The sequence below is a fragment of the Aquarana catesbeiana genome, linkage group LG07 (genome assembly GCF_042186555.1).
Source record: "Aquarana catesbeiana isolate 2022-GZ linkage group LG07, ASM4218655v1, whole genome shotgun sequence".
Classification (NCBI taxonomy): domain Eukaryota; kingdom Metazoa; phylum Chordata; class Amphibia; order Anura; family Ranidae; genus Aquarana; species Aquarana catesbeiana.
Window position 1 is genome coordinate 286,432,393 of NC_133330.1, and position 13,990 is coordinate 286,446,382.

A 13,990-nucleotide genomic window follows, 5' to 3' on the forward strand; every position below is an offset into this window, starting at 1 on the left:
GTAAAGTATAAAAAATTGCATACCTGAAAAAGCAAACATGATAAAACATAATAACAATAAAACATTGCAGAATAGAATACAGTAAAAAAGAGCAGAACAATAGAGAGAGAATAGAGAGAGAGAGAACAATAAAACGACAACTATTTTTTTTTATTTTATATATATATTTTTTTTTTTGACACTTTTTTTGTAACTAACTTTTATAACTGTAACCGGTTCCAGGTTCGGGTCTCTCAAAATGTGATGGCATCTTGGGAGACCCTGTGAAAGTGTGCCTAGTCTGTGCAATGCTGTACCCTACGCTAATACTCAACTAGTGAATGGTAGCGTTCAAAACATTCACCAATGCAAAGACCAGGATTGTCAGGACAGGAGGGACAATAATAGCGGGTGTCACGCCTATATCCGCGCTTCCTGCAGACACAACATCTTTTTTGGGGGTTCGTTGGGTAGGGGTACTCGGGAGGACATAAAGAAAATGCCTCTCATGCAGCCGACTGCATTTGGTTGGGGATGTGAATGGGGGAAGTACGGGCGCTGCAGAAGTGGTGGGTTCCCAATTAGGATTGGCGAATGCAGCAGGAAGGGCACTATGGGCACGACGGGCCTGTGTTTGTCTTCTTCTTGGTGGCAGCGGGACACTACTTGTGCTTGCCACCTCACCAGCTTGAACTGCACTTATGGGACTCGCCACGTCACCAAGTGTTACTGCAGTGCTGGTTTGACTACGACCGGGGTGTACTAGGGCGCTGGTGCTTGCCAGTTCACCAAAACGCTACCAAAAAAACTGTTAGTGATCGCAGGGATCAGGCCTGACTCTGCGAACGCTGCAGTTATGCGTTTAGTGTTTTGTAAGTGTCAGTGATCGATCGATACTGCACTTGGGTGGGCTGGGCCGGGCGGAGGGGCAAAACACAGGTGCTAGCAGGTATCTGGGCTGATCCCGCTAACACTGCGTTTTTGGGAACCCTAAACTGCTGGGGATGCTAGTATAGATCTGATCGGATCAGATATTGATCCGTTCAGATACTATACCACTAAGGGAGGCGTATGCTGCGTGCGTGGTTGTTAGCGGTACTGGCGCTAACCTGATGCTGCCTGGGGCTGGTGCTTGCCAGTTCACCAAAACGCCACCAAAAAAACTGTTAGCGATCGCAGGGATCAGGCCTGACTCTGCGAACGCTGCAGTTATGCGTTTAGTGTTTTGTAAGGGACAGTGATCGATCGATACTGCACTTGGGTGGGCCGGGCCGGGCGGAGGGGCAAAACGCAGGTGCTAGCAGGTATCTGGGCTGATCCCACTAACACTGCGTTTTTGGGAACCCTAAACTGCTGGGGACGCTAGTATAGATCTGATCGGATCAGATATTGATCCGATTAGATACTATACCACTAAGGGAGGTGTACGGTGCGTGCGTGGGTGTTAGCGCTACTGGCGCTAACCTGACGCTGCCTGGTGCTTGCTTGCCAGTTCACCAAAATGCTACCAAAAAAACTGTTAGCGATCGCAGGGATCAGGCCTGACTCTGCGAACGCTGCAGTTATGCGTTTAGTGTTTTGTAAGTGACAGCGATCGATCGATACTGCACTTGGGTGGGCCGGGTGGAGGGGCAAAACGCAGGTGCTAGCGGGTATCTGGGCTGATCCCGCTAACACTGCGTTTTTGGGAACCCTAAACTGCTGGGGACGCTAGTATAGATCTGATCGGATCAGATATTGATCCGATCAGATACTATACCACTAAGGGAGGCGTATGCTGCGTGCGTGGGTGTTAGCGGTACTGGCGCTAATCTGACACTGCCTGGGGCGACGCATATCACCGCCGGGCGATCAGGGGGCTAAATCTTTATTCGGTAATAAACGGCGGGTGCCCTGACACTATAAAAAATAAACGAACTAACCAGCGTCAACCGTAACGTTTATACGGTGATCAGTGGTGAAAGGGTTAACTAGGGGGCAATCAAGGGGTTAAAACATTTATTAGATAGTATATGGGGGTCCCTGACGCTATAAAACGCTGACGGCGAACCTAAATATTTACCTCACTAACTAGCGTCACCAGCGACACTAATACAGCGATCAGAAAAATGATCGCTTAGCAACACTGGTGACAGGGGGTGATCAAGGGGTTAAAACTTTATTAGGGGGGGTTAGGGGGGTACCCTAGACCTAAAGGGGGGTAATACTAACTGTCCCAACACTGTAACTGTCACAAACTGACACTATGCAGTAATCAGAAAAAAAAAAAAAAAAACCTGCTGGTGTCAGTTTGTGACAGGGGGGGGGTGATTGGGGGGGGATCGGGGGGCGATCGGGGGGGGGATCGGGGTGTTTTGTGTGCCTGGCATGTTCTACTGTGTGTGTAGTGTGTTGTGCACTTACATTGATGTCTTCTCCCCTCGGCGCTGGAACGGAATACCGAGCTGAGGGGAGATGACATCATTTCCTTTGCTGCTGTTTAGCATACAGCAGCAAAGGAGTGTTCCCATTGGCCGGCGGCGATCGCGAGGGGGGGGCCACGAACGGATGGCCTCCCCCTCATCTTGGATCGCCGGGGAACAGAACGGGACCGCCTCGGGCGGCGGGGGGGGGGGTCCGATCGGACCCCCCACCCGCGGAAGGCAAATCACGTACATGTACGTGATTTTGCCTGCCCGTGCCGCTTTGCCGACGTAAATCGGCGTTAGGCGGTCCTTAAGTGGTTAAAGACTAATATCTCCCTTCCACCCTTCATATAGCTTCATGTCTGACTCCTAGTTAAGATGCCCATATATCTTACTTCTGGCTGTATTTATTAATCTATATATATATATATATATATATATATATATATATATATATATACACATATATACATACTTTCACTGTTTCACAGTATGAACGAACCCCTTATAGTAGCAATTATCTGCTCTTTTTGTACTATAAAAGGGCTAATTTTAGTTTTTTTAACCCCATGATGACAGGTGATACAAAAAGCATGCTGCTGCTACTACTAAACATCTTAAGCCTGGTTCACACCTATGCGTTTTTTGGTGCATTTTGCAGAAACACACTACAGTTCATTTAACATGGTCTCCTATGGGACACGTTCACATCTATGCTTTTTTTCAGCCGCTACATATTTGGAAAGGGTCAAGGACTATTTCAATGCAAAACTGTGCTTTTTTTTTTGGTTCAATAGACGTCAGCGGAGAAGCTGCAGAAAAGCATGTAGTGTGTTTTAGCAGCAATTAGCGTTTTTTAATCTGCCCAACAACAAATTGGTCAAAAAAAAGCATAAAGAATGCAAAACGCAAATCGCAGCAAAATCGCGCATGCAAAAAGCAGTGTAGAAACGGATCAAACGCAAACTGCATAGGTGTGAACCAAGCCTTAAGTTGGCCATACATGTATCGATTTTCGGAAAAGAATATTCATACGAAAAATCTTTGTACATTCGATGAATAAAGGAAAGTCGTCTAAAATTTCACTTGCTTTTAACATTCAGTTTTAAAATGAATGTAACTTCTGAACGAAAACCACATACACGGTCTGAAAATTCCTTTGATCAAGAAATTTCCTATTCTGCTCCTTCTAATTTTCCCATCACTGTGGTCAAAAAGAAAGTCAATTTGACCCCACTAACAAATGGAAAAATCAAATGTTCTTAAAATGACATTTTTTTTTTGAAGGAAGACATTGTTTTTGTATGCCCAGCATATAATATATTGCAGTTCTGTCTGAAAATCGACAAAAGTCTGTATTTTTTTTTCTTTAAAAAAAATAAAAATTTGATCTGATGATATTTACCAGATTCAAGTATATTTAGTATTTCTCTTCTGTCTATTGTTCTCAGAGTGGATTTTGCCCCCTAACCATATAGTTGTTTTTTTTATATTTACCACTGCATATAGATATTTAAGAATAAATTGGCATTTTTTTTTTTATAATTTACATATTAACTAAATTATACACCACATTTTTTTTAAGGTTATTATCCGATTAATCGAAACAATAAATCGGCCAACTAATCGATTCTGAAAATAATCGTTAGTTGCAGCCCTAGATAGTTCTGTTGTTATCTCTTTCAACTAAATGCTTGTTACAGGCACATACGAGGTAGGCAGCAAACTTTTTAAAGTATGTACCCTAAAGGGTTAGCAATGAAAAGAAAACTTGCTTATGTTATACTACCCTTTTACCAAAAAAATATTAAACAAATTATTCTTAAAAAAATAAATAAATAAAATTCCTTCCACATCAGTAATCATGTATTAGGCCTCATGCACACTGGACATTTTTGGCTTCAGACATTTTTTTCTGCAGCCAGTAAACTCCTCAGCATGTTATCCTATGTGTCCATGCACACATAGGCTGTCATCAGTGTTTTTTGGCAGGAGCGTTTTCTGGCTGGAAAAAAAACCCCAGAGCTAGTGAGTTTTAGGCCGGGTTCACACTGGTATGACACGACAGTCGTACGTCTGTGTATCCGACTTTGCCCTGTGACTTGAAATCTGACACCCGTCCGACTTCAATGAACGGGGATCCGACTTTGATCTCAACAATGCAGGCACTTTGTGTCTGGTATGAATCTTTAGGGGGAACTCCACGCCAAATAAAAAAAAAAAACTGGCATGGGTTCCCCCTCCAAGAGCATACCAGCCCTTCAGTCCCTTATCCGAGCACACAGCCCGGCAGGTCAGGAAAGGGGGTGGAGACGAGCGAGTTGGCTCCCCCTCCAGAACTGTACCAGGCTGCACGCCCTCAACATAGGGGGGTGGGTGCTTTGGGGCTGGGGGGGCCCTGCGCCTCCCACCCTAAAGCACCTTGTCCCTATGTTGATGAGGACAGGGGCCTCTTCCCGACAACCCTGGTCATTGGTTGTCGGGGTCTGCCGGCAGGGGGCTTATCGTAATCTGTAAGCCCCCTTTAACAAGGGGGGCCCCCACCCTATGTGAATGCGTATGGGGTACATTGTACCCCTACCCATTCACCTAAAATAAAGTGTAAAAAAAAAGCAGTACACAGGCTTTTAAAGTAATTTATTAGGGCAGCTCCAGCGTCACTTCCGATGTCTTCTAGCCCTCTCCAGTTCCTCTCCCTCTGTCCGCTGTCTTTTGCCTCTGCCGGGTCTCCTCCGCTGTTTTCATCCCCTGTTCTTCTTCCGATGTTGACTCGGCGCTCTCTCCCACTCTAATGCTGGGTGCGTGATGTGCCACCACTTATATTTGCATGGGGCGGGGTCACCGGTGATGTCATCAGGAGGCCCGCACCTTATGACGTCACCACCCATCATGCCCCATTTTTCTGCGTTATCTTTATTTTTATTTTTTTCAATGGATCATTTGAGCGTCTATCTGCGTTTTTTGACGTTAGAGCATTTTTACAACTAAAAACAACTGAAAAACTCCTCTCAGAACCCACTAGTTTTTTTTTTTTTTACAGCCAAAAACAGCTCATAACAGCCTATGTGCGCATGGACACATAGGATAGCATGATGGGGAAGTTTATTGACTGTATAAAAAAAGTCTGAAGCCAAAAACAGCAGCTGTAAAAATGTCCAAAAAGGTCCAGTGTGCATGAGGCCTTAGAGAATTTTTACAGCTTAAAAACTCCTCTTAACTCTGATAGAAGCTTAAAAACGCAGCTATTCATGTTTATAAGCGTTTTTGAGCCATAAGCTTTTGTGGGAGTATAGTTTTACTAAAAAAAAAAGCTACTGCAAAAACGCTGAAAAACTGATTCTACAGCTACAGCTTTCTAACGCTACTGGCATTTTTATAACGTCCAGTGTGCATGAGGCCTAACCATTAACATTATCTGCCATCAGTGGGCCTCCATTGATCCCGACAGGTAGTTTTGTGTCTTAGGAAGGGAGGCTTCCTGACAGTCAATGGTGGATGTCATAGTTGGCACACAATTACAGGTGTGGACATGCCCACCCATCTAGAAGCAGCTATACAGTTCATTTCAAACACTTTCGTACGCACCGTTCAAACAATAATGCACAGCACACACCTATTAAATGTTCTCACCAAATCCTTGGCCCTCAGTCCTTTTTAGTGCCCCAGTTGTAAAAAAGGAGCCACTGACAAGCAAGTTTTTAGGTGCCTCGACAGTTTCTTGAAAAGGACTTCAGCCGGCCATAGATGGTTAGACTCTTAGCCGGTTCAGCAGAAACTGGCCAAGATTCTAATCATCTATGGGCAGGCCGATTGTACCAAAGTCGATCGATGGATCAACCATCATGTCAGAATTACACATGCAATTATTGCTAGAGGCTATGACCACTAGCAATAATCACTGTGTTCTCCTGGCAGGGACGGCTCTGCGTGCCCCCTACCGGAAGAGCACAGCAGTTCCATGGGAGGGATTCCCCCAACCGATAGATTATGTTTGGAATTAGGCAATTTTCTTTCCTGCAACCCGTGGTTGCAAGAAAGAAAATTGCATCATCTATGGCCTGCCTTAGATAGCATTATTAAAACTTAATTTAGGCTAACTATACATGTAAGTTAAAGGTTTAGAAATGTGTGATTTTGAGTTAATCTTGTGGTCATCTAGAAAACAGATTTTTTTTTTTTTTTTAATAGACAGATCTGTCATCAGAAAAAAAAAAAAACTATATGGAAGTGGAATTCCTCTGCTGTTATGTGATCTACAAAAAAAATGTATTCTTAGATTAGGTTTTCCAACCATAACTATAAAATAATAAAATCATTGTGCTGAATATAACATTTCCAGTTAGGCCTCTTGCACATGATACTCCTGTTTGAGCATTGGCCATTTGCATACATTTGTGCGCATGAGGCATAAATTACTGACTAAAAAAGCATATTTTTCTATTTTTTTTCTTACTGAAGAATACACAGCGCTTGTCTAAGCACTTGTGTGCATAGGCACATTACAATTAATGGGCTGTATTTTAGCTCAGTAAAAAAAAAAAAAAAAGCTGCACTGAGCTTTTTCAAGCTGCAGTGTGCAAGAGGCCTAAATGTAGCATATGTGTGACAATCTAGCACAATAATGTTTAATTTGTAAACATACAATTAGAGAAAATCATTAGTCTTTATGAAATATTCTTTTATATAAAATTCCATACAGCTAAGAAATTGGCCATAATCATCAATGAAAATGTAATGCAGAAGAAATATTTAATGATTTTAATATTTATGTTCTACAGTGCTACAATTTCTGACAGAAACATGAGGGATGCCACTGCTGACCTCCTCCATTCATAATTGCCTGGCAGTAACTTGTGTATCTTGTGACCAACCTTTGGAGCAGAAAAGACTGTTACTGTTAAATTTTTTTTTTTTATTGTTACTGTTAAACTTAGGTCATTTGTTTGAAAGGATGCTTGTAGAAAATACTGTTCCCAAAGATGGCTGCCCTGATGCATTATAGCATGAACCAGTTACACACCTTAAATATTTTTCTTGGAGTACAATAAAGAGGCACAGGTTGAAGTAAGGGGATTGGACATTGGCAAACAAAGCTGTAAAAGGCATCTCTAGTATAACCCGTCCCACACACACATGCAACAGTAGGAGTGAATAAGATGGGAGGGACCTTTCACACTGGGGCGGTTTGCAGGCGTTATTGCGCTAAAAATAGCGCCTGCAAACCGACCTAAAACTGCCGCTGCTGTTTCTTCAGTGTGAAAGCCCCGAGGGCTTTCACACTGAAGCGGTGCGCTGGCAGGAGAGAAAAAAAACTCCTGCAAACAGCATCTTTGGAGCGGTGAAGGAGCAGTGTATTCACTGCTCCTAAACCGCTCCTGCCCATTGAAATCAATGGTGCAGCGCGGCTATACGCTTTTAACCCTTTTTCGTCCGCCAGCGGGGGCTAAAACCGCACCGCTAGCGGCCGAATACCGCCGCTAAAACGACGGTAAAGCGGCACAAAAAATAGCGCTGTTTTACCGCCGACGCCCCCACCGCCCCAGTGTGAAAGAGGCCTTAACGTACTATAAGAAAAGGATTTTTAGGTGAGGATATTTAAGGAACTTCCAAAAGCAGTCCAACCGTGGGGCAGGCAAAACAGAAAATGAAAAACCAACTGGCCCATGAAAACAGAAAGCAGCCCAAAAGAGCTGCCTAAAAAAAAAGCCTTGAAACAGAAGCTGGCATCAGCTGAGGCCTGAACATCCAATTGGTAAAAGTTAATGAACGTGGTGGTTAGAAGCAGGCCTTCCCCACTGGTGCCCTTTAGGAATGACAGCGTCAGACTGTTTAAAGGAATCGGTAGCTATCAGATTTGTACAGCACATACCACATCCAGACAATGGTGTGAAATCTCTTCTAAATCATGTCGCGCAGTACATAATAGGGTGGGCTCTGAAAAACTAACAGAACCAGGTCCTAAGATGTCACAGGCGGACATAGAGGGGGAACAATGTGAGCAACACTCTGTATGAAGGCATTCACTTGGGAGTCAGACAGTGGTTCTTGAAAAAAGCCCCTAGGGCCAAGATTTTACCCTCAGTGGTACTCCAGGCAAATTGTTGATCAAGACCAGACTGAAAAAAAAGACAGGATTCATCCCAGAGTACTTTTGGGATGACATTTCCTAGCTTTGAGAAATACAGTAAGCTTTCCAGGTGTGATAGTAGAATTTGCAAGAAGTTGATTTTCTAGTTTTTAAACGCATAGATATAACCAAATTAGACAAGCCCCTATCGCATAAGAACCTGAGCTTCAACAGCTAGGCAGTTAAAGCCAGTGAACAAAAGATTTGGATGATCTGGGAGGCCCCAAAGAGAATCTGCCCGAAGTCTGAAGAAGCCCGAGTAGCCTCGTTTCATGGGCCAGTTCGGTGCAATAATAATTACTGGCATGCCCTCCACCTTGATCCTGCAGATCATACAAGTAAGGAGTTGCAGGAGGAGGAAAGATTTGTAGACTAGGTTGAACTGATTCCACAAAGTCACCAGAGCATCCATAGACTTGAAGACAAAACAGTTGTTGAACCTGAAAGCTAGGAGGTCCACATCTGGCACCCTCCACCTGCAACAGAGTTCCTGAATTAACTTGGGGCGAAGATACTATTTTCTAGAATCCAGATGTTGACTACTAAAGAAGGCCCGTCAATTTTCCATGCCTGGGATTTGCATGGTAGGCATGGCTGAATAGGACGTTCTGCCCAAGACAAAATTTAATCTGCTTATCTTTGAGATGGAAGACTTCTGGTTCCTTCCTGATTGTTTATGTAAGCCACTGCTGCAGAATTGTTTAAATTTAATTATGGTCGGATGGCCTTGCAATTCAGAGTTCCAGTATTATGGGACAACCAAATCACTCTGAGCCCCAGGTTAATCGGGATATGAACCTTCTAGCCTTGCACCAAGAGAGTATCTAATACTCCTCTCCAACCTGACAAGCAGGCATCTATTGTGAGAAGCTTCCAAACCAATGGGAGTTCATTGCTGGACGTGTGATCCAACAGACCAAGGCAAACTTGATTTTCTGGGTCCGGCGCCTGCGCCATTTGTCCCTCACTGTTAGAATATTGAGTTGCAACAGTCTGGAGGAAAATTAGGCATATGGAACCATTTCTAAAGGGGTTGCTATTAAGCCCAGAATCTACATGCAAGAGTGAAAAGTTGGCTGGCTGGCTGTAAAGCCTGAACATGGGAGCGAAGAGTCCAGAAATTGACCTGTACAAGGAAAACCTTGGGCAGGGACATATCCAGGACCAGACCCGGATAATAGAATAGATGAGACAGTTTTATCACTGACTTCTGGAGATTTTCCCTGAGAAAATAGAACGATACTATAACAGTTTCAACCAGTGTTAATTTTGGCAGCAGATTTCGTTTTAGTCTTAGGACTAAAATGGCATTTTAGTTTTAGTCCCATTTTAGTCTTCTGCAATTGTTTTAGTCGTATTTAGTAGACTAAATCTCCAGTACATTTTAGTCGACTAAAACTCATTTTGGTCGTCTAAAATTGAATGGGTGTAATTAAATTGTAATTGTTAACATTTCTCTACAATTTCCAAACTCATATACTGCTGGAGTGAAAAATCTCATATGTTATTATTTATGTTATTGAGGTATTAACATGCACTACAGACCAATGTTAATTTTGAAGTCAAATTTCAATTTAGTTTTAGTCTTAGTCTTTTGACTAAAATGCCATTTTAGTTTTAGTCCCATTTTAGTCTTGATTAAAATGCCATTTTAATTTTAGTCGTATTTTAGTCGACTAAAATAGTATTCATTTAGTCGACTAAAATGTTTTAGTCATTTTAGTTGACAAAATTAACACTGGTTTCAAAAAATTTGCGGGGATGCTGTCTAGTTTGACAACAAAGCAGGGTGGAGGCAGAGACTGAAATTCCAGCTTTTCAATCTAGGCATTCAAGTGAGGAACCAGCCACAAGGGGTATTCGCAAACCAACACTCAAGCAGAAAGGATTTTTTTGCCATCTGTGACCAAGTCACTATAAGGAAGCAGGGAGCCCAGTCAAACATCCAGCGGATTGTGGCATTAAGATCTGTAAATGTATGTGAAAAGGGCACACACAATGGAGACTGGGTGAAACTTGAGCAGGAGTAGTAGGGCCATAGAGCTCATGCAGCCACAGCGGAGGGTCAGCTAGAGCTTCAAATTGAAATATGCAGCTTCCCTTTCTACCACTGGCAGGTATGACCAACAGTGTTGCAGCCAGAACCCCACAAGTTTGTGTTAAAAGAACTGGAGCAATATAAGCATCAAAGTTCCCCACACACATGGGCCAAACTCGCCACAGCTGAGGTCCTGAGAGGCCCTATTATTCCCACATAGGGGAAAGAGGCACAACATACTGCTTCAACAAGTCATCATCCCTCTGGTTGGCACGTTCCCTAGAGTCCAAAGCGTCCTCAGGGACAGGATTCCATCAGATAGACGCACTGTGGCCCTGGACCTGTAAAACCCTTTGTAGCCAACTCACACATTACAAACAAGTGTCTACGAAGGAGCCTTCAACAGAATCCAGTGCTCAAAGACTCAAACTGGCCCGCTTCCTCCTCTCAGTGGAATCTTCGTATGGCTTCCATGGCAATTCTTGGGATCAGCTAACCCGGCAAGCTACATAATGAGCCCCCTCTGGCTCTGCAGCATATGGAGATGTTGCTAGAAGAAAAAGAATACCAACACAAAAATAAAATATTTTTCTTCTCTCAGGAGGAAAGAAGTTGTCTGTTCCACTAGGACATGGGATTGGGAGGGGTTATAACTAGGCTGTTCTTGCATCTTTGTTTGTCAGTGTCCAAACTCCTAAAGGCAGCAGAGTAACCCATTGTACTTGAACTACTTAATGTGCCCCTTAATGTACATCATTTTTTTAATTTGTCCATAGCTTTACTCCACGGATGACCACAAGAAGCATTTCTTTGTCCTTGAAAACTGGCACAATTTCATCCAGTCATTAGTCCAAGAGAAAATAATGGCCGTCATTGCTGACCTCACCTTCCAAAGATCTGCCTGGCTGTCATATTAATTCTTGTTTCAATATTCTAAATCGTTAAACCAGAACTAGTATTCTGCTAAGGACGTCTGACTTATCTTGACCTTTCCCTATCTGCACTCTGCTTCCTGGATCTATTTTACTGATCCACTGGCTTTAGTACACTAAGCATTAAAGTCATTGAGTCTAAATGTCTGGCAACTAATTGCAGCCCCATATTGCTCCCATGATATGTACCTTATAAAAGGTAAGGAAAGGTCAAAGAATGTTGTAGGTCACTGAAACTATATGCTAAATAAGAATGACGGTCAAAAGGGCATTTTATGCTCGATTCAATAAGCTCACACAAGAATAAGTATCTTCAATTTAGTCATGCTACATGTAATTTTTACATTTCATTGGACCTAGATGAAAATAACTCACTTTATTAAAAATAAGTATGTCTCCTGATGTGTTAGTTGAACCTAAAGGATTGCTATTCTTCTGGATGAACATTCCCCTCTATAACCTTAAGAGTAAATCTACTGTTCTCTAGTATCATCTGCTTACCTGCGTGAAGCTCTGTTCTTCAATGCTTTTCTTTGTAAAACATGAGACTAAACAGGTAGTACTGAATGTCTCACCCCCACAGGATCAAGAAGAACAAGGACACAGGGTGAAAGGTGGATGACCAGGCAGTTGAAACTGTAATCAAAGAGTTGCTTTGTTTGCAATAGGTGGGTCTTACTTTTAACTATCAGGTTACTGGCAGTCAACACACTAATGAAGACACAAATACCTTCCTAAAATGTATACCACAGTCTCTTTACCACACACTACAGTACTTAATTGACTGAAGCTGGTCAAAGACATTCAGACATATAGGTATGATCCAGCTGCTGAAACATGTTTTCAAAGATTTCTACATAAAAAAGCATGTCTGGATCATCAATGCATTTTATGTGAATTTTAAGGGGTACAGACAAAATTCTAAATCATGGTCATCACCAGCACTGAGTGAAGGTCTTCTGGCAGCCAATGCAAAAATGTCAAGGCGTGCCTCCACCCCCAAGCTGAGAAAGATAGTGCTAGAGTGTTCGCATGTATACCATATTTTTCCGTGTATAAGACGCCCACCACTTTTCCAACCCAAAATTAAGAAATCAATATTTTAAACAGGTAAAACAGAACACAGTTTTATTTAGCAATTACCGCAGGTAACGTTTATATACCAGTATATTATGCAGCATATAATTTTATTCAGCCTCTGTTGCATCAATGGTCTCTTCTTCATCACTAGTTCCAGACAGAATTTCTTCAACTTCTTTTGTATCACTGCTGTCTTCTGAGTGACTGTCTGTGAGACTGAGATCATCCTCAGTTCCGTCCATTTCATTGCTGATTCCACATTTCTTGAAGGACTTCACAATCACCTCGTTTGACGCCATACCATGAGTTTAGGACCCAATTGCAGACCTCAGTAATGGTTGGTTTTTCCACTCTTCCTGGCAGTGACAAGTTATCACCTGCTTTTTGCATCCATCTACTCCGTTCTTCTCTCATCAGGACTTTAAATAGCTTGTTGATTGAAACATCTAGTAGCTTTCATGTAAGTCCACCAGGATTAACTGCTAGGTGTGTTCACAAATCTGATGCAACCCTTTTAGTCTTCTGTTAAATGTGCTTGGAATTGATCAAAGACAAGCAGAGCTGGCTTCTTTAAGAGCCCTCCAGGTCTTCTAGACCAAACCTTTGCAAACCAAATGGCCATAATGTCTTCATTCAGCCATCCCTTCTCTTGAACTTGCGCAATAATGCCAGGTGGTATGGTCTCTTTAGGATAGGTTTTCCTCTTAAAAATAAGCATAGGAGGCAGTTTAGTACCATCTGCACAGCATGAAAGCACAGCAGTATAGTGTGTCTTTTCGTGGCCACTTGTTTTGATTCCTTTCACATTAACAGTTCTGTTGGAAGGCACATCAAAATTGAGAGGGACCTCATCCATGTTTACAATCTGACTTGGTTCAAAATCATATTTTTTCCTAAGTTGTGTGACATAGGAGTGATTGTTGGACTTTATCCTCATAAACTGGTGGCATTTTCTGAGCTGTGTTCTCATGGCCATCCCTTCTCTCCTCATGAAATTCAAGCACCATTTTGCCTTTTCTGTAAAATCAACAATGTTCATTTCACTTGTAAACATTCTTGCCTGACTCTACGTTTGGTTGAAACACATAAGCCACTCTGGCGCTGCTCCAAAATCCAAGTCTTAAGCCTCTGCTCCAAATTTGGCCATTTTGCCTGTTTTCCCCTTAAAGCCTTCTTTTTTGGCATCTTAAGGAGTTGCTCTTCCTGTTTTCTCCACTGTCTGATCATACTCTCAGTGGGGGGAGGTCCAAACTGTCTCTCTGCAGCTCTATTCCCATGCTCTTTTGCATAGCTAACTACACTCAGTTTGAATTTTGCAAAATAAGACAATCGCTTACTTTTTTTATTCTCTGACATCTTAGGCTCAAAACGCTCCGCTCCCTGATGCATCTGCGCACTCTCCACCTCCAGCTGACGTCACTAACATACG

The 13,990-nt window shown here is 42.6% G+C and overlaps 1 protein-coding gene across 3 annotated transcripts in view; it reads right to left on the bottom strand.

The window, feature by feature from the left end:
- The window catches only part of SERPINC1 (serpin family C member 1), a 33,276-nt gene extending 21,137 nt beyond the window's left edge, over positions 1–12,139 (bottom strand). The window contains exon 1 of one of the 3 annotated variants that reach the window (XM_073593426.1): positions 11,983–12,139. Coding sequence is in view for 1 of the 3 variants with exons in the window: in XM_073593425.1 (XP_073449526.1) it covers positions 10,918–10,921 (4 nt within the window). In the remaining 2 variants the exon portion in view is untranslated. Of the gene's footprint in view, positions 1–10,917; positions 11,065–11,982 lie in introns of those variants that run through there. The other 2 variants (XM_073593427.1, XM_073593425.1) reach the window with 2 other exon arrangements.
- Between the last annotated feature and the right edge of the window lie 1,851 nt (positions 12,140–13,990).